This window comes from Metopolophium dirhodum, chromosome 5 (assembly GCF_019925205.1).
Source record: "Metopolophium dirhodum isolate CAU chromosome 5, ASM1992520v1, whole genome shotgun sequence".
Taxonomy (NCBI): domain Eukaryota; kingdom Metazoa; phylum Arthropoda; class Insecta; order Hemiptera; family Aphididae; genus Metopolophium; species Metopolophium dirhodum.
This window is the reverse complement of record NC_083564.1, coordinates 15,906,071-15,928,724: the sequence shown is the minus strand read 5'-3', so window position 1 is coordinate 15,928,724 and position 22,654 is coordinate 15,906,071. Positions and strand designations below refer to the sequence as shown.

At 52.6% G+C, this 22,654-nt stretch overlaps 1 protein-coding gene across 1 annotated transcript; it reads left to right on the top strand.

Annotated features, from left to right (window-relative positions):
• Positions 1–20,931: 20,931 nt before the first annotated feature.
• On the top strand, positions 20,932–22,079 carry LOC132945550 (uncharacterized). Its single transcript, XM_061015327.1, has 2 exons — positions 20,932–21,978; positions 22,035–22,079. The coding sequence occupies exons 1-2, from the start codon at positions 20,932–20,934 to the stop codon at positions 22,077–22,079; spliced, it is 1,092 nt and encodes a 363-aa protein (XP_060871310.1).
• Positions 22,080–22,654: the final 575 nt, after the last annotated feature.

Sequence of the window (22,654 nt, the reverse complement as noted above, 5' to 3'; positions counted from 1 at the left end):
GTCACAAAAAAACTGATTGGGAGAAGATCCATCCCTGGTTTGACGTTGCCGGGAAGGCTGGACGCAATAGTCAATTGGCTCTTCCCTCGTTGCCCACCACCCCAGTATACCCCAGTTGACAGTCAAGTGACCGTAGCGGACACGTTTGCCGTCGAAGACCTGAAACAGGCGGGTCTCAACCTACCTCGAGGCAAAGCACCGGGTCCTGACGGCGTACCCGACGAGGTCCTGCGGGTGATCGTCAAGGTACGGCCTGAGCTGCTCCTCCCGACGTTTATTGCCTGTCTTAGGTCCGGCCAGTTCCTGGAGAGTTGGAAAACAGCCAAACTAGTATTACTCCGGAAAGGCAACAAGCCTCTAGAAGAGCCTTCTTCGTACAGGCCACTGTGTCTGCTCAATTCCGTGGGCAAGCTGTACGAAAGGCTAATCAAAGTCAAAATTGAATCCCACCTGTATGCTCAACCGGATGGCCTTTCTAGTCTGCAATTCGGCTTTGTCAAAAGCCGCTCGACTACCCAGGCGGTGAGTCACGTGATGAAGATTGTAGAAAAGGCTGGGACAGGACAGTTGTACAACAGGAGGCTATGCGCCTTAGCATCCCTAGATGTCGCTAACGCGTTTAATTCCGCCCCTTGGGACCACATAGACGCGGCACTAATTGAGAAGAGGGTTCCGGGCTACCTCATAGCTGGCATCAGATCTTATTTCGATGGCAGATCAGTGCAAACAGACGCTGGAACGCGGGAGGTCACGGCGGGCGTTCCCCAAGGATCCGTCATAGGCCCACTGCTGTGGAACATTTTTTATGACAGCTTGCTAAGGATGGAGTACCCAGAAGGGGTACAAGTTGTATGTTTTGCCGACGATGCAGCGATCGTTGCCACCGGGAAAACAACGTGGCTCCTGGAAAGTGCCATGAACAGCGCTCTTGATATGGTGGCAGACTGGATGGATGAACATCAACTGACCATCTCCAGCAGCAAATCGGCGGCGGTGATGCTGACCACCAAAAGAGGCTATGTCAAGCCGGTTTTCAAGTACAAAGGCACCAACATTGAGCTCAAGGATAGTATCCGGTACTTAGGGATTGAGCTCAGCTGCGTCCTAGGGTTCAGAAAGCACATCGAGGTGACAAGTGATAAAGTCACGAAAACGGCTTCAGCTTTGGCAAGATTAATGCCGAACGTAGGTGGTCCTATGCCTGTCAAAAGGAAATTACTTACATCAGTGGTGCACTCACAGATTTTATATGCCGCCCCCATATGGCATAGTGCTCTTCTGTATGAGAGGAACAAGAAGACCTTGGCCTCTCCGCAGCGTAAAATGGCCTTGCGGGTTATTAGTGCCTACTGCACTGTTTCAAATGAGGCTGCCATGGTGGTTGCAGGAATAATCCCCATCCACATTCTGGCAATGGAAAGAGCTTTGATGGAGCGAAGCAAGTCTACTGGTATCCTAAAGGATGTGGCCAGAGCAGACGCAAACGCCCGCTCCATGCTTAAATGGCAGTCAGAGTGGGAGGCTGCTTCAAACGGGCGTTGGACGTTTAGGCTAATACCAAACGTTCAGCAATGGACAGAGCGAAGCTTCGGACAAGTAAGTTTCCATATGACGCAAGCCTTGACCGGGCATGGCTGCTTCAACGCCTACCTCTGCCGCTTCAAGAAGAGAGATGACTCTGTATGCATGTATTGCCAGCATCCAGTTGACGACGTGGAGCACACAGTCTTCCTGTGCGACAGGTGGTGGCGCCAGAGGAGGGAATTGGAAGTCATGCTGGATGGAATGTTCACCCCGGAGGCCATGACTGCAACTATGCTCAGTTCAAGACGGAGATGGGACGCGGTTTCCAAGTTTATTGAGACGGTGCTAACCACAAAAGAAGCGGACGAAAGAGCCATCCAAGCTGAAGCGTGAATCCACTATTATTTAGTTAATTTTACATTATTGTAGCTCAATGAGCAAAATTGAGGGGATAGAGCCCCTCATGCATGTCCTTTGTTGTTAAGTGTACATTTGTAAGAGTTAGTGAGTGGGGGATTGGCCCACCACAGCTTACCCAATGTGTAAATTCCGTGATTTTGTTAATAAACGATGGTCGGTAGGGGCAAGTAGTGTGTCGCGTAAGCAAACAGTTCGCCCCTACTGATCGGTTCAAACCTCAAAAAAAAAAAAAAAAAAAAAAAAAAAAAAAAGGTTAGGTTAGGTTAGGTTAGGTTAGGTTAGGTTAGGTTAGGTTAGGTTAGGTTCTCCCCCGACGGGACCCACCTTGTCGTGGTGGGGGAGCTTGCGGGCCTTTAGTTAGGTCCTACTAAGCGGTTCCATACCCGGCCCTGACCTTAACTGGTTGGGGCCGGAGCAAAAGAGCCCCCCCTGGCCTTGGATGGCTGTGGGTGGCAGGTCGGAGGTAGCCTGCTAGCACTTAGCAAAGCCCTAGTGTAAGGAGTCCACTACTTAAAAACTCTGAGTCACCCTGTCCTTAGCTGGATGGGGTGGCAAGGTCGGAGGCAGCCTGCTCGCTCGCAGCAAATGCCCTAAGGGAAGGACAACCCTGACAGAAAACCCTTCAACCCCCAACTCGTCATGGGGGTCTCTTGGCACGGAAGTAGGAACGTGTCCACGAGGACCCTGTGGGGCACCTGGCGCCCCCCACAGTATCTAGCCTTCCCCGTGGTACGCTGCTCTGCTACGGGGCGACGCAACCTTCATGCCCACTCGTGGGAACTATATGGATTTGAACATAAAGAACCCAGGTTCATCAACTGGCCAAATGATGAGCGGGAGCCAAACCGCAAAAGTAATGCAAAACGCAGATTTGGGAAGAAATGTGGAAGATCTGAGGCAGGCTTCCCCAGCTGGTGCTGGCACTGTGTCCGTTGGTAGCGCTGCGAGGCAGGACTCTACCTCTGGACGAAAATCCGAGTCGGAGACTGCAACTCCACCCGCAGCTAGAAGAGACAGCGGCGTAGCTGGTTCAGATGGAGACACGCTTCAAAGCGCGGTAATCCATCTCCGTAAGTGTATCGCCACACAGGATGGTGGCTACAAGCTGTTAGTCCAGAAGGCGTCGGCTCTGGAGGCGTGGTCGATCAAGACGAGGAGCCCGGACGTCAAAACTGCAATTGACGATTTGCTGAATGTTATCGCGGGCCTCAAGGGTAGTCGCGAAAACGTTATTAAGGCCTTCAACACCCTGACCCAGCGCGTCCCAAAGAGCGAGCAGACGCCCAAAGCCGGCAAGATGGACACGGCTGCACAAACTGAGAGGATATCAAAGGACGTAGGTTCTCAAACTTCGGGCAGCACTGATGTCCAAAGCTCGGCTATACTCAGTGCCATCGCCGAAGTCAAGGTGATAATAGCCAGGACTGATGCCAGAGTAACCGAGCAGCAAGAGCAAATCGACAAACTCCAAAGCCGGCAGGAGATTGCCAGCAGCCGATCAGCCGCGAGAAAAGGCTCGGGTAATGCTCGGGTAACTGAAAAGCAGAGCATCACTACCTCGAATAAAAAGAAGCCAGTAAATAAAAATGATAAGAGCCAGAGTGGCACTAACCGGCTTGGGCCACCTAAAGTCGTCGACACCGAATGCACCGACGCACTGGGCTACGTTGCAACTGCGTCGCAATGCACCCAAGACACAGAATTCTCGCCGACAGATCCGGAGGACGGCTTTACCTTGGTATCTCGGAAAACTAGGAGACCGAAGCCTGAAGTTTCCAACCTTCCAAACGCTCGGAAACGCATCAGAGTTCCTAAAAATCAAGCCGTCATAATTGAGAAACCCACCGGCTCAACATCATATGCGGACATGATCCGCTCGGTCAAGGCAGTGGTTGTCGAAGAAAATATTTCGTCGTCTGACATCACGACAAGAAGGGCCAAGTCGGGTAACGTCATCCTGGAGATCCCTGGAAAGGATCAAGCGGACAACCTCGCTACGGCCCTGCGGACTAGACTCGGTGGAAACATTGGCATCAGACGCCCTGCTCCAGGTGTTGCGCTTCTCATAGTCGGGATAGAAGACTCGGTTGAAGACCCAGAACTCCGGGCTGCTCTAGCAAGTTTTGATCCTGAACTGCAAGGCATGAACTCTGTCAATATCCGCCAGGGCAAAAGTGGAATCAGATCGGCAGTTGTCAGGGTCCCAATTAGGGCTGGTCTCAAGCTCGCGGAGGCTAGGAAAATTAAAATTGGTTGGGCAGTCTGCAGAATCAGACAGTTGGACGACAGAGCCCTAGCATGCAACAAGTGCAAAGAGAAAGGGCACTCAGCCAGTGCATGCACAGGTGCAGAGAAACGTCGCTGCTTTCGCTGCAAAGAATCCGGGCATCTTGTAGCAGTCTGTCCCTCCCCTGCTGACGAATCTACGTCAGCCACGGACACAAACAGCAAGAGTGAATCAATCACCCCATCTGGTACAAACGCTCGGGGCTGCGAGGTGCGTCCTGACCAGTTATCATGAGTACCTTCCTACAGATCAATCTCAACTGCTGCAAGGCAGCTCAAGCGCTGGCGTTACAGCAGGCTGCAGAGTCCAACGTCGATCTCCTCATCGTCAGCGAGCCCTGCCCAACGAAGGTCGACGCATGGTACTACGACGCTCACGGTAAAGCGGCTATAGCATGCCTCCGTGGTCTCCCAGTGGACATAGTCGGCCCTACTGAACCAGGGTTCACGTGGATCCAGGCTGGTACCCTCCGCATCTATTCTTGTTATTGGTCCCCCAGGTCTGACCCCAACCTCGCCCAATACTCTGCGTTTCTCAGCAACCTTGAGCACAGCATTAGAAGTCACAGCGGAGACTCTCTTATTTGTGGAGACTTCAACGCGCACCATTCCGCCTGGGGCAGCTGCTCCAATAACAAGAAAGGTGATGCACTGATGGACCTCATCCAGTCCCTAGGCCTCATTATATGCAACACTGGCACGACCCCCACTTTCCAGAGGGCGTCTGGCTCCTCGGTGATCGACATCACTCTGGCCTCCCCCCGTGTGGCTTCCAGAATATCTAATTGGTCTGTCTTAGACACGGTGACCTTAAGCGATCACAGCTACATCCAGTTCACTCTCTTGTCCGCGCCCATTAAGCCAGTCAACGCGACATACTCTCGGAGACTCCACGCACCCGCTCTGGCGTCCTTTCTCTCGACCGGTCAACTACTACACTTCAGCAACAGTACTGACGTGGATGAAATGGCTATCAATCTGAACTCGGCGCTCTACGCCGTTTGTGGCCTACCCTTGGCAGACAATAAAGGTAAAAGGAGGAGCGTACACTGGTGGTCCCCGAGCCTAAGCGCGTTGCGCAAGACCGCAAACCATCTGCGTCGTGTTTTCCAGCGCAAGCGCCGACGCCTTGGTGCTGCCGCCTGCACTGATGAAGAGCTTGCTGCAAAATCCGCGAAACTGGCCCTCGTTAAAGCAATCAGAAACGCCAAAGATCAAGCCTGGAGACAACTATGTGACGACGTCGAACGGGACCCATGGGGAAAGCCCTACAAGATTGTAATGGGAAGAATGAATGTAAGGACTCCCATCCCCGGGCTTAATCTCCCAGGAAGGCTCCCAGCTATAATCCAGCACCTCTTTCCGTCACATCAGATTAATCACCTGAACACCTTTTGCCCATCATTGTCGACCCCTGCACGGAAGATCGACCTAGAGGAGCTGAAATCAGCGTGTAAAAAACTAAAGAGCGGTACTGCCCCTGGTCCAGACGGAGTGACGAGCGAAATTCTCAAAATTCTCATCAACAAACAACCCGCACCTTTCCTTCACATTGCAAACGAGTGCCTCCTGCAGGGCCGATTCCCTACTGCGTGGAAAAAGGCCAGACTTGTTCTTCTCAGGAAAGGTGACAAGCCTTTAGACGTACCCTCGTCCTATCGCCCGTTGTGTCTTCTTGACACTGCAGGCAAGCTATTTGAGAAAATGGTAGAAAACCGCATAACTGAGGAGCTGGCTCGAGGCGATGACCTAGCGGACTGTCAATTTGGTTTCCGGAAAGGCCGGTCCACCATAGCCGCTATCCAAAAACTCTTATCCTGTGTGGAGACCTCAGCGGGTCAGAAGATTGGCATTCTGACATTCGACGTTAGAAATGCCTTTAATTCAGCCTCCTGGGAGAAGATTCTGTTCGCCTGCGAAGACAAGGGCATTTCTACTCCCATCTTACGCATTCTGCACAGCTACTTCCATGACCGCTACCTAACTTCGACAGCAAATGGCACAGAATCTGTCACAGCCGTCACCAGTGGTGTTCCGCAGGGCTCCGTCCTTGGCCCTACCCTGTGGAACATCATGTACGATGGCCTATTGCGTGAGCCTCTCCCCTCAGGGGTCGAATTTCTAGCATACGCGGACGATGTGGCTCTCATCGCCAAAGACAAGGACATCTGTGTATTGGAACGACTTCTCTCTGAAGGAGCTGACACTGTCGTCAGATGGATGAAAGTGATGGGTCTTGATTTGGCAATCCAGAAATCCGAGGCAATCGTGATCACCAACACAAGGACGCACAATGACCTCCGAATTACCATCGACGGTGTTCAGATTAGAGCGGTGAATAGCGTCAAATACTTGGGCCTCCACATTGACCAGCGACTCAATTTCACCACGCACGCGGCCAGCGTGGCCGCCAAAGCAAGCAAGGTGGCGTCAAATTTGTCAAGGATTCTTCCCAACATAAGCGCTGCTACTCCAAGAAAGCGAAGACTCCTAGCAGGGGTTGTTCACTCAATTTTATTGTACGGCGCCCCGGTATGGTCTGGAAGGATGTCCAATACTGGTATCGAAGAACTGGCCAAATGCCAACGCAGGATTGCGCTGAGGGTGGTCTCAGCGTACTGCACCGTATCGAGAGACGCGGTCCTACTCCTCGCTGATACCCCTCCGATCGACCTACTCGCAGCCGAGCGCCGCGATCTCTTCAATGGAAGACAGTCTGGCGTCCTACCCAGCACTATCCGAGAAACGTTGCTCTCTGACTGGCAATCTCGCTGGGCCACTTGCTCCAATGGTAGGTGGACGTTTCAGCTGATCCCCGACATCAGGCCTTGGGTGATGAGGAAATTCGGCAACGTAGACTTTCATCTTACCCAGGCCCTCACTGGTCACGGCTGTTTCGCTCAATACTTGCACCGATTTGGCAAGTTAGAGTCCCCTGAGTGCTGGTTCTGTGGCGACGCATGTGACGACGCCAATCACACTCTATTCATCTGCGATGCCTGGGCTTCACGAAGACGCGATCTCGCCATATTCCTAGGATGTGATGTGAGCCCGCGAACCATCATCCCAATGATGCTGCGCTCCAAGGAGAACTGGTCCGCGGTCAGAAATTTCGCCACCCAAGTACTATCAATGAAGGAAGCTGAAGAGAGGCGCCGTCAAGCACTAATTAACCAACCGTAGTTAAGATATCTATCTGTGGGCCGAAGGCCACACCTTGAGGGTTAGAGGCCCTCTATTGCCTGTAAATAATAATTATGTAAATTGTATTAAGATTAAGTATTTTATTAAATAAACGATGGGCACCGAGGGGTGAAATGACTCGCGTCAGTACCACCCTCAGTGTTCGGTTCAACCTGTAAAAAAAAAAAAAAAAAAAAAAAAAGGTTAGGTTAGGTTAGGTTAGGTTAGGTTAGGTTAGGTTAGGTTAGGTTAGGTTAGGTTCTCCCCCGACGGGACCCACCTTGTCGTGGTGGGGGAGCTTGCGGGCCTTTAGTTAGGTCCTACTAAGCGGTTCCATACCCGGCCCTGACCTTAACTGGTTGGGGCCGGAGCAAAAGAGCCCCCCCTGGCCTTGGATGGCTGTGGGTGGCAGGTCGGAGGTAGCCTGCTAGCACTTAGCAAAGCCCTAGTGTAAGGAGTCCACTACTTAAAAACTCTGAGTCACCCTGTCCTTAGCTGGATGGGGTGGCAAGGTCGGAGGCAGCCTGCTCGCTCGCAGCAAATGCCCTAAGGGAAGGACAACCCTGACAGAAAACCCTTCAACCCCCAACTCGTCATGGGGGTCTCTTGGCACGGAAGTAGGAACGTGTCCACGAGGACCCTGTGGGGCACCTGGCGCCCCCCACAGTATCTAGCCTTCCCCGTGGTACGCTGCTCTGCTACGGGGCGACGCAACCTTCATGCCCACTCGTGGGAACTATATGGATTTGAACATAAAGAACCCAGGTTCATCAACTGGCCAAATGATGAGCGGGAGCCAAGCCGCAAAAGTAATGCAAAACGCAGATTTGGGAAGAAATGTGGAAGATCTGAGGCAGGCTTCCCCAGCTGGTGCTGGCACTGTGTCCGTTGGTAGCGCTGCGAGGCAGGACTCTACCTCTGGACGAAAATCCGAGTCGGAGACTGCAACTCCACCCGCAGCTAGAAGAGACAGCGGCGTAGCTGGTTCAGATGGAGACACGCTTCAAAGCGCGGTAATCCATCTCCGTAAGTGTATCGCCACACAGGATGGTGGCTACAAGCTGTTAGTCCAGAAGGCGTCGGCTCTGGAGGCGTGGTCGATCAAGACGAGGAGCCCGGACGTCAAAACTGCAATTGACGATTTGCTGAATGTTATCGCGGGCCTCAAGGGTAGTCGCGAAAACGTTATTAAGGCCTTCAACACCCTGACCCAGCGCGTCCCAAAGAGCGAGCAGACGCCCAAAGCCGGCAAGATGGACACGGCTGCACAAACTGAGAGGATATCAAAGGACGTAGGTTCTCAAACTTCGGGCAGCACTGATGTCCAAAGCTCGGCTATACTCAGTGCCATCGCCGAAGTCAAGGTGATAATAGCCAGGACTGATGCCAGAGTAACCGAGCAGCAAGAGCAAATCGACAAACTCCAAAGCCGGCAGGAGATTGCCAGCAGCCGATCAGCCGCGAGAAAAGGCTCGGGTAATGCTCGGGTAACTGAAAAGCAGAGCATCACTACCTCGAATAAAAAGAAGCCAGTAAATAAAAATGATAAGAGCCAGAGTGGCACTAACCGGCTTGGGCCACCTAAAGTCGTCGACACCGAATGCACCGACGCACTGGGCTACGTTGCAACTGCGTCGCAATGCACCCAAGACACGGAATTCCCGCCGACAGATCCGGAGGACGGCTTTACCTTGGTATCTCGGAAAACTAGGAGACCGAAGCCTGAAGTTTCCGACCTTCCAAACGCTCGGAAACGCATCAGAGTTCCTAAAAATCAAGCCGTCATAATTGAGAAACCCACCGGCTCAACATCATATGCGGACATGATCCGCTCGGTCAAGGCAGTGGTTGTCGAAGAAAATATTTCGTCGTCTGACATCACGACAAGAAGGGCCAAGTCGGGTAACGTCATCCTGGAGATCCCTGGAAAGGATCAAGCGGACAACCTCGCTACGGCCCTGCGGACTAGACTCGGTGGAAACATTGGCATCAGACGCCCTGCTCCAAGTGTTGCGCTTCTCATAGTCGGGATAGAAGACTCGGTTGAAGACCCAGAACTCCGGGCTGCTCTAGCAAGTTTTGATCCTGAACTGCAAGGCATGAACTCTGTCAATATCCGCCAGGGCAAAAGTGGAATCAGATCGGCAGTTGTCAGGGTCCCAATTAGGGCTGGTCTCAAGCTCGCGGAGGCTAGGAAAATTAAAATTGGTTGGGCAGTCTGCAGAATCAGACAGTTGGACGACAGAGCCCTAGCATGCAACAAGTGCAAAGAGAAAGGGCACTCAGCCAGTGCATGCACAGGTGCAGAGAAACGTCGCTGCTTTCGCTGCAAAGAATCCGGGCATCTTGTAGCAGTCTGTCCCTCCCCTGCTGACGAATCTACGTCAGCCACGGACACAAACAGCAAGAGTGAATCAATCACCCCATCTGGTACAAACGCTCGGGGCTGCGAGGTGCGTCCTGACCAGTTATCATGAGTACCTTCCTACAGATCAATCTCAACTGCTGCAAGGCAGCTCAAGCGCTGGCGTTACAGCAGGCTGCAGAGTCCAACGTCGATCTCCTCATCGTCAGCGAGCCCTGCCCAACGAAGGTCGACGCATGGTACTACGACGCTCACGGTAAAGCGGCTATAGCATGCCTCCGTGGTCTCCCAGTGGACATAGTCGGCCCTACTGAACCAGGGTTCACGTGGATCCAGGCTGGTACCCTCCGCATCTATTCTTGTTATTGGTCCCCCAGGTCTGACCCCAACCTCGCCCAATACTCTGCGTTTCTCAGCAACCTCGAGCACAGCATTAGAAGTCACAGCGGAGACTCTCTTATTTGTGGAGACCTCAACGCGCACCATTCCGCCTGGGGCAGCTGCTCCAATAACAAGAAAGGTGATGCACTGATGGACCTCATCCAGTCCCTAGGCCTCATTATATGCAACACTGGCACGACCCCCACTTTCCAGAGGGCGTCTGGCTCCTCGGTGATCGACATCACTCTGGCCTCCCCCCGTGTGGCTTCCAGAATATCTAATTGGTCTGTCTTAGACACGGTGACCTTAAGCGATCACAGCTACATCCAGTTCACTCTCTTGTCCGCGCCCATTAAGCCAGTCAACGCGACATACTCTCGGAGACTCCACGCACCCGCTCTGGCGTCCTTTCTCTCGACCGGTCAACTACTACACTTCAGCAACAGTACTGACGTGGATGAAATGGCTATCAATCTGAACTCGGCGCTCTACGCCGTTTGTGGCCTACCCTTGGCAGACAATAAAGGTAAAAGGAGGAGCGTACACTGGTGGTCCCCGAGCCTAAGCGCGTTGCGCAAGACCGCAAACCATCTGCGTCGTGTTTTCCAGCGCAAGCGCCGACGCCTTGGTGCTGCCGCCTGCACTGATGAAGAGCTTGCTGCAAAATCCGCGAAACTGGCCCTCGTTAAAGCAATCAGAAACGCCAAAGATCAAGCCTGGAGACAACTATGTGACGACGTCGAACGGGACCCATGGGGAAAGCCCTACAAGATTGTAATGGGAAGAATGAATGTAAGGACTCCCATCCCCGGGCTTAATCTCCCAGGAAGGCTCCCAGCTATAATCCAGCACCTCTTTCCGTCACATCAGATTAATCACCTGAACACCTTTTGCCCATCATTGTCGACCCCTGCACGGAAGATCGACCTAGAGGAGCTGAAATCAGCGTGTAAAAAACTAAAGAGCGGTACTGCCCCTGGTCCAGACGGAGTGACGAGCGAAATTCTCAAAATTCTCATCAACAAACAACCCGCACCTTTCCTTCACATTGCAAACGAGTGCCTCCTGCAGGGCCGATTCCCTACTGCGTGGAAAAAGGCCAGACTTGTTCTTCTCAGGAAAGGTGACAAGCCTTTAGACGTACCCTCGTCCTATCGCCCGTTGTGTCTTCTTGACACTGCAGGCAAGCTATTTGAGAAAATTGTAGAAAACCGCATAACTGAGGAGCTGGCTCGAGGCGATGACCTAGCGGACTGTCAATTTGGTTTCCGGAAAGGCCGGTCCACCATAGCCGCTATCCAAAAACTCTTATCCTGTGTGGAGACCTCAGCGGGTCAGAAGATTGGCATTCTGACATTCGACGTTAGAAATGCCTTTAATTCAGCCTCCTGGGAGAAGATTCTGTTCGCCTGCGAAGACAAGGGCATTTCTACTCCCATCTTACGCATTCTGCACAGCTACTTCCATGACCGCTACCTAACTTCGACAGCAAATGGCACAGAATCTGTCACAGCCGTCACCAGTGGTGTTCCGCAGGGCTCCGTCCTTGGCCCTACCCTGTGGAACATCATGTACGATGGCCTATTGCGTGAGCCTCTCCCCTCAGGGGTCGAATTTCTAGCATACGCGGACGATGTGGCTCTCATCGCCAAAGGCAAGGACATCTGTGTATTGGAACGACTTCTCTCTGAAGGAGCCGACACTGTCGTCAGATGGATGAAAGTGATGGGTCTTGATTTGGCAATCCAGAAATCCGAGGCAATCGTGATCACCAACACAAGGACGCACAATGACCTCCGAATTACCATCGACGGTGTTCAGATTAGAGCGGTGAATAGCGTCAAATACTTGGGCCTCCACATTGACCAGCGACTCAATTTCACCACGCACGCGGCCAGCGTGGCCGCCAAAGCAAGCAAGGTGGCGTCAAATTTGTCAAGGATTCTTCCCAACATAAGCGCTGCTACTCCAAGAAAGCGAAGACTCCTAGCAGGGGTTGTTCACTCAATTTTATTGTACGGCGCCCCGGTATGGTCTGGAAGGATGTCCAATACTGGTATCGAAGAACTGGCCAAATGCCAACGCAGGATTGCGCTGAGGGTGGTCTCAGCGTACTGCACCGTATCGAGAGACGCGGTCCTACTCCTCGCTGACACCCCTCCGATCGACCTACTCGCAGCCGAGCGCCGCGATCTCTTCAATGGAAGACAGTCTGGCGTCCTACCCAGCACTATCCGAGAAACGTTGCTCTCTGACTGGCAATCTCGCTGGGCCACTTGCTCCAATGGTAGGTGGACGTTTCAGCTGATCCCCGACATCAGGCCTTGGGTGATGAGGAAATTCGGCAACGTAGACTTTCATCTTACCCAGGCCCTCACTGGTCACGGCTGTTTCGCTCAATACTTGCACCGATTTGGCAAGTTAGAGTCCCCTGAGTGCTGGTTCTGTGGCGACGCATGTGACGACGCCAATCACACTCTATTCATCTGCGATGCCTGGGCTTCACGAAGACGCGATCTCGCCATATTCCTAGGATGTGATGTGAGCCCGCGAACCATCATCCCAATGATGCTGCGCTCCAAGGAGAACTGGTCCGCGGTCAGAAATTTCGCCACCCAAGTACTATCAATGAAGGAAGCTGAAGAGAGGCGCCGTCAAGCACTAATTAACCAACCGTAGTTAAGATATCTATCTGTGGGCCGAAGGCCACACCTTGAGGGTTAGAGGCCCTCTATTGCCTGTAAATAATAATTATGTAAATTGTATTAAGATTAAGTATTTTATTAAATAAACGATGGGCACCGAGGGGTGAAATGACTCGCGTCAGTACCACCCTCAGTGTTCGGTTCAACCTGTAAAAAAAAAAAAAAAAAAAAAAAAAGGTTAGGTTAGGTTAGGTTAGGTTAGGTTAGGTTAGGTTAGGTTAGGTTAGGTTAGGTTAGGTTAGGTTAGGTTAGGTTAGGTTAGGTTAGGTTAGGTTAGGGTTAGGTTAGGTTAGGTTAGGTTAGGTTAGGTTAGGTTAGATGGTTTAGGTTCTCCCCCGACGGGACCCACCTTGTCGTGGTGGGGGAGCTTGCGGGCCTTTAGTTAGGTCCTACTAAGCGGTTCCATACCCGGCCCTGACCTTAACTGGTTGGGGCCGGAGCAAAAGAGCCCCCCCTGGCCTTGGATGGCTGTGGGTGGCAGGTCGGAGGTAGCCTGCTAGCACTTAGCAAAGCCCTAGTGTAAGGAGTCCACTACTTAAAAACTCTGAGTCACCCTGTCCTTAGCTGGATGGGGTGGCAAGGTCGGAGGCAGCCTGCTCGCTCGCAGCAAATGCCCTAAGGGAAGGACAACCCTGACAGAAAACCCTTCAACCCCCAACTCGTCATGGGGGTCTCTTGGCACGGAAGTAGGAACGTGTCCACGAGGACCCTGTGGGGCACCTGGCGCCCCCCACAGTATCTAGCCTTCCCCGTGGTACGCTGCTCTGCTACGGGGCGACGCAACCTTCATGCCCACTCGTGGGAACTATATGGATTTGAACATAAAGAACCCAGGTTCATCAACTGGCCAAATGATGAGCGGGAGCCAAGCCGCAAAAGTAATGCAAAACGCAGATTTGGGAAGAAATGTGGAAGATCTGAGGCAGGCTTCCCCAGCTGGTGCTGGCACTGTGTCCGTTGGTAGCGCTGCGAGGCAGGACTCTACCTCTGGACGAAAATCCGAGTCGGAGACTGCAACTCCACCCGCAGCTAGAAGAGACAGCGGCGTAGCTGGTTCAGATGGAGACACGCTTCAAAGCGCGGTAATCCATCTCCGTAAGTGTATCGCCACACAGGATGGTGGCTACAAGCTGTTAGTCCAGAAGGCGTCGGCTCTGGAGGCGTGGTCGATCAAGACGAGGAGCCCGGACGTCAAAACTGCAATTGACGATTTGCTGAATGTTATCGCGGGCCTCAAGGGTAGTCGCGAAAACGTTATTAAGGCCTTCAACACCCTGACCCAGCGCGTCCCAAAGAGCGAGCAGACGCCCAAAGCCGGCAAGATGGACACGGCTGCACAAACTGAGAGGATATCAAAGGACGTAGGTTCTCAAACTTCGGGCAGCACTGATGTCCAAAGCTCGGCTATACTCAGTGCCATCGCCGAAGTCAAGGTGATAATAGCCAGGACTGATGCCAGAGTAACCGAGCAGCAAGAGCAAATCGACAAACTCCAAAGCCGGCAGGAGATTGCCAGCAGCCGATCAGCCGCGAGAAAAGGCTCGGGTAATGCTCGGGTAACTGAAAAGCAGAGCATCACTACCTCGAATAAAAAGAAGCCAGTAAATAAAAATGATAAGAGCCAGAGTGGCACTAACCGGCTTGGGCCACCTAAAGTCGTCGACACCGAATGCACCGACGCACTGGGCTACGTTGCAACTGCGTCGCAATGCACCCAAGACACGGAATTCCCGCCGACAGATCCGGAGGACGGCTTTACCTTGGTATCTCGGAAAACTAGGAGACCGAAGCCTGAAGTTTCCGACCTTCCAAACGCTCGGAAACGCATCAGAGTTCCTAAAAATCAAGCCGTCATAATTGAGAAACCCACCGGCTCAACATCATATGCGGACATGATCCGCTCGGTCAAGGCAGTGGTTGTCGAAGAAAATATTTCGTCGTCTGACATCACGACAAGAAGGGCCAAGTCGGGTAACGTCATCCTGGAGATCCCTGGAAAGGATCAAGCGGACAACCTCGCTACGGCCCTGCGGACTAGACTCGGTGGAAACATTGGCATCAGACGCCCTGCTCCAAGTGTTGCGCTTCTCATAGTCGGGATAGAAGACTCGGTTGAAGACCCAGAACTCCGGGCTGCTCTAGCAAGTTTTGATCCTGAACTGCAAGGCATGAACTCTGTCAATATCCGCCAGGGCAAAAGTGGAATCAGATCGGCAGTTGTCAGGGTCCCAATTAGGGCTGGTCTCAAGCTCGCGGAGGCTAGGAAAATTAAAATTGGTTGGGCAGTCTGCAGAATCAGACAGTTGGACGACAGAGCCCTAGCATGCAACAAGTGCAAAGAGAAAGGGCACTCAGCCAGTGCATGCACAGGTGCAGAGAAACGTCGCTGCTTTCGCTGCAAAGAATCCGGGCATCTTGTAGCAGTCTGTCCCTCCCCTGCTGACGAATCTACGTCAGCCACGGACACAAACAGCAAGAGTGAATCAATCACCCCATCTGGTACAAACGCTCGGGGCTGCGAGGTGCGTCCTGACCAGTTATCATGAGTACCTTCCTACAGATCAATCTCAACTGCTGCAAGGCAGCTCAAGCGCTGGCGTTACAGCAGGCTGCAGAGTCCAACGTCGATCTCCTCATCGTCAGCGAGCCCTGCCCAACGAAGGTCGACGCATGGTACTACGACGCTCACGGTAAAGCGGCTATAGCATGCCTCCGTGGTCTCCCAGTGGACATAGTCGGCCCTACTGAACCAGGGTTCACGTGGATCCAGGCTGGTACCCTCCGCATCTATTCTTGTTATTGGTCCCCCAGGTCTGACCCCAACCTCGCCCAATACTCTGCGTTTCTCAGCAACCTCGAGCACAGCATTAGAAGTCACAGCGGAGACTCTCTTATTTGTGGAGACCTCAACGCGCACCATTCCGCCTGGGGCAGCTGCTCCAATAACAAGAAAGGTGATGCACTGATGGACCTCATCCAGTCCCTAGGCCTCATTATATGCAACACTGGCACGACCCCCACTTTCCAGAGGGCGTCTGGCTCCTCGGTGATCGACATCACTCTGGCCTCCCCCCGTGTGGCTTCCAGAATATCTAATTGGTCTGTCTTAGACACGGTGACCTTAAGCGATCACAGCTACATCCAGTTCACTCTCTTGTCCGCGCCCATTAAGCCAGTCAACGCGACATACTCTCGGAGACTCCACGCACCCGCTCTGGCGTCCTTTCTCTCGACCGGTCAACTACTACACTTCAGCAACAGTACTGACGTGGATGAAATGGCTATCAATCTGAACTCGGCGCTCTACGCCGTTTGTGGCCTACCCTTGGCAGACAATAAAGGTAAAAGGAGGAGCGTACACTGGTGGTCCCCGAGCCTAAGCGCGTTGCGCAAGACCGCAAACCATCTGCGTCGTGTTTTCCAGCGCAAGCGCCGACGCCTTGGTGCTGCCGCCTGCACTGATGAAGAGCTTGCTGCAAAATCCGCGAAACTGGCCCTCGTTAAAGCAATCAGAAACGCCAAAGATCAAGCCTGGAGACAACTATGTGACGACGTCGAACGGGACCCATGGGGAAAGCCCTACAAGATTGTAATGGGAAGAATGAATGTAAGGACTCCCATCCCCGGGCTTAATCTCCCAGGAAGGCTCCCAGCTATAATCCAGCACCTCTTTCCGTCACATCAGATTAATCACCTGAACACCTTTTGCCCATCATTGTCGACCCCTGCACGGAAGATCGACCTAGAGGAGCTGAAATCAGCGTGTAAAAAACTAAAGAGCGGTACTGCCCCTGGTCCAGACGGAGTGACGAGCGAAATTCTCAAAATTCTCATCAACAAACAACCCGCACCTTTCCTTCACATTGCAAACGAGTGCCTCCTGCAGGGCCGATTCCCTACTGCGTGGAAAAAGGCCAGACTTGTTCTTCTCAGGAAAGGTGACAAGCCTTTAGACGTACCCTCGTCCTATCGCCCGTTGTGTCTTCTTGACACTGCAGGCAAGCTATTTGAGAAAATTGTAGAAAACCGCATAACTGAGGAGCTGGCTCGAGGCGATGACCTAGCGGACTGTCAATTTGGTTTCCGGAAAGGCCGGTCCACCATAGCCGCTATCCAAAAACTCTTATCCTGTGTGGAGACCTCAGCGGGTCAGAAGATTGGCATTCTGACATTCGACGTTAGAAATGCCTTTAATTCAGCCTCCTGGGAGAAGATTCTGTTCGCCTGCGAAGACAAGGGCATTTCTACTCCCATCTTACGCATTCTGCACAGCTACTTCCATGACCGCTACCTAACTTCGACAGCAAATGGCACAGAATCTGTCACAGCCGTCACCAGTGGTGTTCCGCAGGGCTCCGTCCTTGGCCCTACCCTGTGGAACATCATGTACGATGGCCTATTGCGTGAGCCTCTCCCCTCAGGGGTCGAATTTCTAGCATACGCGGACGATGTGGCTCTCATCGCCAAAGGCAAGGACATCTGTGTATTGGAACGACTTCTCTCTGAAGGAGCCGACACTGTCGTCAGATGGATGAAAGTGATGGGTCTTGATTTGGCAATCCAGAAATCCGAGGCAATCGTGATCACCAACACAAGGACGCACAATGACCTCCGAATTACCATCGACGGTGTTCAGATTAGAGCGGTGAATAGCGTCAAATACTTGGGCCTCCACATTGACCAGCGACTCAATTTCACCACGCACGCGGCCAGCGTGGCCGCCAAAGCAAGCAAGGTGGCGTCAAATTTGTCAAGGATTCTTCCCAACATAAGCGCTGCTACTCCAAGAAAGCGAAGACTCCTAGCAGGGGTTGTTCACTCAATTTTATTGTACGGCGCCCCGGTATGGTCTGGAAGGATGTCCAATACTGGTATCGAAGAACTGGCCAAATGCCAACGCAGGATTGCGCTGAGGGTGGTCTCAGCGTACTGCACCGTATCGAGAGACGCGGTCCTACTCCTCGCTGACACCCCTCCGATCGACCTACTCGCAGCCGAGCGCCGCGATCTCTTCAATGGAAGACAGTCTGGCGTCCTACCCAGCACTATCCGAGAAACGTTGCTCTCTGACTGGCAATCTCGCTGGGCCACTTGCTCCAATGGTAGGTGGACGTTTCAGCTGATCCCCGACATCAGGCCTTGGGTGATGAGGAAATTCGGCAACGTAGACTTTCATCTTACCCAGGCCCTCACTGGTCACGGCTGTTTCGCTCAATACTTGCACCGATTTGGCAAGTTAGAGTCCCCTGAGTGCTGGTTCTGTGGCGACGCATGTGACGACGCCAATCACACTCTATTCATCTGCGATGCCTGGGCTTCACGAAGACGCGATCTCGCCATATTCCTAGGATGTGATGTGAGCCCGCGAACCATCATCCCAATGATGCTGCGCTCCAAGGAGAACTGGTCCGCGGTCAGAAATTTCGCCACCCAAGTACTATCAATGAAGGAAGCTGAAGAGAGGCGCCGTCAAGCACTAATTAACCAACCGTAGTTAAGATATCTATCTGTGGGCCGAAGGCCACACCTTGAGGGTTAGAGGCCCTCTATTGCCTGTAAATAATAATTATGTAAATTGTATTAAGATTAAGTATTTTATTAAATAAACGATGGGCACCGAGGGGTGAAATGACTCGCGTCAGTACCACCCTCAGTGTTCGGTTCAACCTGTAAAAAAAAAAAAAAAAAAAAAAAAAGGTTAGGTTAGGTTAGGTTAGGTTAGGTTAGGTTAGGTTAGGTTAGGTTAGGTTAGGTTAGGTTAGGTTAGGTTAGGTTAGGTTAGGTTAGGTTAGGTTAGGTTAGGGTTAGGTTAGGTTAGGTTAGGTTAGGTTAGGTTAGGTTAGATGGTTTAGGTTCTCCCCCGACGGGACCCACCTTGTCGTGGTGGGGGAGCTTGCGGGCCTTTAGTTAGGTCCTACTAAGCGGTTCCATACCCGGCCCTGACCTTAACTGGTTGGGGCCGGAGCAAAAGAGCCCCCCCTGGCCTTGGATGGCTGTGGGTGGCAGGTCGGAGGTAGCCTGCTAGCACTTAGCAAAGCCCTAGTGTAAGGAGTCCACTACTTAAAAACTCTGAGTCACCCTGTCCTTAGCTGGATGGGGTGGCAAGGTCGGAGGCAGCCTGCTCGCTCGCAGCAAATGCCCTAAGGGAAGGACAACCCTGACAGAAAACCCTTCAACCCCCAACTCGTCATGGGGGTCTCTTGGCACGGAAGTAGGAACGTGTCCACGAGGACCCTGTGGGGCACCTGGCGCCCCCCACAGTATCTAGCCTTCCCCGTGGTACGCTGCTCTGCTACGGGGCGACGCAACCTTCATGCCCACTCGTGGGAACTATATGGATTTGAACATAAAGAACCCAGGTTCATCAACTGGCCAAATGATGAGCGGGAGCCAAGCCGCAAAAGTAATGCAAAACGCAGATTTGGGAAGAAATGTGGAAGATCTGAGGCAGGCTTCCCCAGCTGGTGCTGGCACTGTGTCCGTTGGTAGCGCTGCGAGGCAGGACTCTACCTCTGGACGAAAATCCGAGTCGGAGACTGCAACTCCACCCGCAGCTAGAAGAGACAGCGGCGTAGCTGGTTCAGATGGAGACACGCTTCAAAGCGCGGTAATCCATCTCCGTAAGTGTATCGCCACACAGGATGGTGGCTACAAGCTGTTAGTCCAGAAGGCGTCGGCTCTGGAGGCGTGGTCGATCAAGACGAGGAGCCCGGACGTCAAAACTGCAATTGACGATTTGCTGAATGTTATCGCGGGCCTCAAGGGTAGTCGCGAAAACGTTATTAAGGCCTTCAACACCCTGACCCAGCGCGTCCCAAAGAGCGAGCAGACGCCCAAAGCCGGCAAGATGGACACGGCTGCACAAACTGAGAGGATATCAAAGGACGTAGGTTCTCAAACTTCGGGCAGCACTGATGTCCAAAGCTCGGCTATACTCAGTGCCATCGCCGAAGTCAAGGTGATAATAGCCAGGACTGATGCCAGAGTAACCGAGCAGCAAGAGCAAATCGACAAACTCCAAAGCCGGCAGGAGATTGCCAGCAGCCGATCAGCCGCGAGAAAAGGCTCGGGTAATGCTCGGGTAACTGAAAAGCAGAGCATCACTACCTCGAATAAAAAGAAGCCAGTAAATAAAAATGATAAGAGCCAGAGTGGCACTAACCGGCTTGGGCCACCTAAAGTCGTCGACACCGAATGCACCGACGCACTGGGCTACGTTGCAACTGCGTCGCAATGCACCCAAGACACGGAATTCCCGCCGACAGATCCGGAGGACGGCTTTACCTTGGTATCTCGGAAAACTAGGAGACCGAAGCCTGAAGTTTCCGACCTTCCAAACGCTCGGAAACGCATCAGAGTTCCTAAAAATCAAGCCGTCATAATTGAGAAACCCACCGGCTCAACATCATATGCGGACATGATCCGCTCGGTCAAGGCAGTGGTTGTCGAAGAAAATATTTCGTCGTCTGACATCACGACAAGAAGGGCCAAGTCGGGTAACGTCATCCTGGAGATCCCTGGAAAGGATCAAGCGGACAACCTCGCTACGGCCCTGCGGACTAGACTCGGTGGAAACATTGGCATCAGACGCCCTGCTCCAAGTGTTGCGCTTCTCATAGTCGGGATAGAAGACTCGGTTGAAGACCCAGAACTCCGGGCTGCTCTAGCAAGTTTTGATCCTGAACTGCAAGGCATGAACTCTGTCAATATCCGCCAGGGCAAAAGTGGAATCAGATCGGCAGTTGTCAGGGTCCCAATTAGGGCTGGTCTCAAGCTCGCGGAGGCTAGGAAAATTAAAATTGGTTGGGCAGTCTGCAGAATCAGACAGTTGGACGACAGAGCCCTAGCATGCAACAAGTGCAAAGAGAAAGGGCACTCAGCCAGTGCATGCACAGGTGCAGAGAAACGTCGCTGCTTTCGCTGCAAAGAATCCGGGCATCTTGTAGCAGTCTGTCCCTCCCCTGCTGACGAATCTACGTCAGCCACGGACACAAACAGCAAGAGTGAATCAATCACCCCATCTGGTACAAACGCTCGGGGCTGCGAGGTGCGTCCTGACCAGTTATCATGAGTACCTTCCTACAGATCAATCTCAACTGCTGCAAGGCAGCTCAAGCGCTGGCGTTACAGCAGGCTGCAGAGTCCAACGTCGATCTCCTCATCGTCAGCGAGCCCTGCCCAACGAAGGTCGACGCATGGTACTACGACGCTCACGGTAAAGCGGCTATAGCATGCCTCCGTGGTCTCCCAGTGGACATAGTCGGCCCTACTGAACCAGGGTTCACGTGGATCCAGGCTGGTACCCTCCGCATCTATTCTTGTTATTGGTCCCCCAGGTCTGACCCCAACCTCGCCCAATACTCTGCGTTTCTCAGCAACCTCGAGCACAGCATTAGAAGTCACAGCGGAGACTCTCTTATTTGTGGAGACCTCAACGCGCACCATTCCGCCTGGGGCAGCTGCTCCAATAACAAGAAAGGTGATGCACTGATGGACCTCATCCAGTCCCTAGGCCTCATTATATGCAACACTGGCACGACCCCCACTTTCCAGAGGGCGTCTGGCTCCTCGGTGATCGACATCACTCTGGCCTCCCCCCGTGTGGCTTCCAGAATATCTAATTGGTCTGTCTTAGACACGGTGACCTTAAGCGATCACAGCTACATCCAGTTCACTCTCTTGTCCGCGCCCATTAAGCCAGTCAACGCGACATACTCTCGGAGACTCCACGCACCCGCTCTGGCGTCCTTTCTCTCGACCGGTCAACTACTACACTTCAGCAACAGTACTGACGTGGATGAAATGGCTATCAATCTGAACTCGGCGCTCTACGCCGTTTGTGGCCTACCCTTGGCAGACAATAAAGGTAAAAGGAGGAGCGTACACTGGTGGTCCCCGAGCCTAAGCGCGTTGCGCAAGACCGCAAACCATCTGCGTCGTGTTTTCCAGCGCAAGCGCCGACGCCTTGGTGCTGCCGCCTGCACTGATGAAGAGCTTGCTGCAAAATCCGCGAAACTGGCCCTCGTTAAAGCAATCAGAAACGCCAAAGATCAAGCCTGGAGACAACTATGTGACGACGTCGAACGGGACCCATGGGGAAAGCCCTACAAGATTGTAATGGGAAGAATGAATGTAAGGACTCCCATCCCCGGGCTTAATCTCCCAGGAAGGCTCCCAGCTATAATCCAGCACCTCTTTCCGTCACATCAGATTAATCACCTGAACACCTTTTGCCCATCATTGTCGACCCCTGCACGGAAGATCGACCTAGAGGAGCTGAAATCAGCGTGTAAAAAACTAAAGAGCGGTACTGCCCCTGGTCCAGACGGTTAGGTTAGGTTAGGTTAGGTTAGGTTAGGTTAGGTTAGGTTAGGTTAGGTTAGGTTAGGTTAGGTTAGGTTAGGTTAGGTTAGGTTAGGTTAGGTTAGGTTAGGTTAGGTTAGGTTAGGTTAGGTTAGGTTAGGTTAGGTTAGGTTAGGTTAGGTTAGGTTAGGTTAGGTTAGGTTAGGTTAGGTTAGGTTAGGTTAGGTTAGGTTAGGTTAGGTTAGGTTAGGTTAGGTTAGGTTAGGTTAGGTTAGGTTAGGTTAGGTTAGGTTAGGTTAGGTTAGGTTAGGTTAGGTTAGGTTAGGTTAGGTTAGGTTAGGTTAGGTTAGGTTAGGTTAGGTTAGGTTAGGTTAGGTTAGGTTAGGTTAGGTTAGGTTAGGTTAGGTTAGGTTAGGTTAGGTTTAGGTTAGGTTAGGTTAGGTTAGGTTAGGTTAGGTTAGGTTAGGTTAGGTTAGGTTAGGTTTAA

Excerpts from the sequence above, each read along its gene's own strand:
- LOC132945550 (XM_061015327.1), top strand. The coding sequence starts at position 20,932 with ATGAGTACCTTCCTACAGATCAATCTCAACTGCTGCAAGGCAGCTCAA. Across the intron at positions 21,979-22,034 it reads GGGGAAAGCCCTACAAGATT|GCTCCCAGCTATAATCCAGC; the intron begins GTAATGGGAAGA and ends TCTCCCAGGAAG.